The 1,551-nt window shown below is 54.4% G+C and overlaps 1 protein-coding gene across 1 annotated transcript in view; it reads right to left on the reverse strand.

Moving 5' to 3' along the window:
- LOC110391916 (DNA-directed RNA polymerase II subunit RPB1-like) overlaps positions 1 to 1,551 on the reverse strand; it is a 12,888-nt gene that overhangs the window by 10,020 nt on the left and 1,317 nt on the right. Inside the window, exons 2-3 of the mRNA XM_021383875.1 lie at positions 1,127 to 1,545; positions 194 to 1,096 (exon numbers count right to left, since the gene is read on the reverse strand). Of these exons, the coding sequence (XP_021239550.1) occupies positions 194 to 1,096; positions 1,127 to 1,545 (1,322 nt within the window). The remainder of the gene's footprint in view (positions 1 to 193; positions 1,097 to 1,126; positions 1,546 to 1,551) is intronic.

Raw genomic sequence — 1,551 nt, forward strand, 5'->3', positions numbered from 1 at the left:
TCTTCCGTTGGGTTTTGGTTGAGGTCAGTTGGGGTTTTGGGGTGTTTTGTTGGGGTTTGGGGGTCTCCTGTTTGGGTTTTGGGGTCTTCTGTTGGGTTTTGGTTGAGGTTGGTTGGGGTTTTGGGGTCTTCCGTTGGGTTTTGGTTGAGGTCGGTTGGGGTTTCGGGGTCTCCGCTTTGGGTTTTGGGGTCACCTGTTGGGTTCTGGTTGAGGTCGGTTGGGGTTTTGGGGTCACTCCTTTGGGTTTTGGGGTCACCCATTGGGTTCTGGTTGAGGTCAGTAGGGGCTTTGGGGTCTTCCATTGGGTTTTGGTTGAGGTCGGTTGGCGTTTTGGGGTCTCCCCTTTGGGTTTTGGGGTCTTCCGTTGGGTTTTGGTCGAGGTCCATTGGGGTTTTGGGGCATTTTGTTGGGATTTGGGGGTCTTCTGGGTTCTGATTGACATCTGTTGGGTTTTTGGGGTCTTCTTTTGGGTTTTTGGGGTCTTGTGTCGGGTTTTGATTGACGTCGGTTGCGTTCTTGGGGTCTTCCGTTGGGTTTTGGTTGAGGTCGGTTGGGGTTTTGGGGTCTCCCCTTTGGGTTTTGGGGTCTTCCGTTGGGTTTTGGTTGAGGTCAGTTGGGGTTTGGGGGCATTTCGTTGGGATTTTGAGGTCTTCCATTCGACTGTTGGGGTCTGTTCTTGGGGTTTTGGGGTCTCCTGCTGGGTTTTTGGGGTCTACTCTTGGGGTTTCGGGTTCTTCCGTTGGATTTTGGTCGAGGTCCATTGGGGTTTTGGGGCATTTCGTTGGGATTTTGAGGTCTTCTGATTGCCTTCTGGGGTCTCTCCTTGGGTTTTTGGGGTCTTCCTCTTGGGTTTCATTGACATCCATTGGGGTTCTGGGGTCTTCTCTTGGGTTTTGGTTGAGGTCGATTGGGGTTTTGGGGTCACCCGTTGGGTTTTGGTTGACATCAGTTGGACTTTTGGGGTCTTTTGTTGGGGTTTTGGGATCTCTTTGTGGATTTTGGGGGTCTTCCATTGGGATTTTGGGTTCTTTTCTTGGGCTTTCGGGGTCTTCTGTTGGGTTTTTGGGGTCTCTGTAGCCCTCAGCTCGGTTCTCATTGACATCTCCAGGGCACGCGAGGTTCCCTGCTGATTTTTTGGGGTCTTCTGTTGAATTTTTGGGGTCCTGCGTTGGGTTTTGGTTGAGGTCAGTTGGAGTTTTGGGGTCTCCCTTTGAATTTTGGAGCTCCTCTGTTGAATTTTCGGGGCCTTTCCTTCGGTTTTTGGGCTCCACCGTTGGATTTTTGGGCTCTTCCGTCGCGTTTCGGCGATCCTTGGGGACGTCGGTTGGTTTTTGGAGCCCCTCGGTTGGATTTTTGGGGTCTTTCGTTGCGTTTTGGGGACTCACCGGGCACCGTCGGCCGCACGCCGTCCCTTCCACCGCGTCCCCGGCGCCGTTCCCCTCGGTTTCGGGGGGCTCCAGCAGCACGCGGCACCGCGACCCCAACCCGGGGCGATCCAGCCCGCGGCCGGGACGGAGAATCCGTTTGGAGAAGGAAGAGTCCGGGCTCAGC

This window comes from Numida meleagris, unplaced genomic scaffold (genome assembly GCF_002078875.1).
Source record: "Numida meleagris isolate 19003 breed g44 Domestic line unplaced genomic scaffold, NumMel1.0 unplaced_Scaffold632, whole genome shotgun sequence".
Taxonomy (NCBI): Eukaryota; Metazoa; Chordata; class Aves; order Galliformes; family Numididae; genus Numida; species Numida meleagris.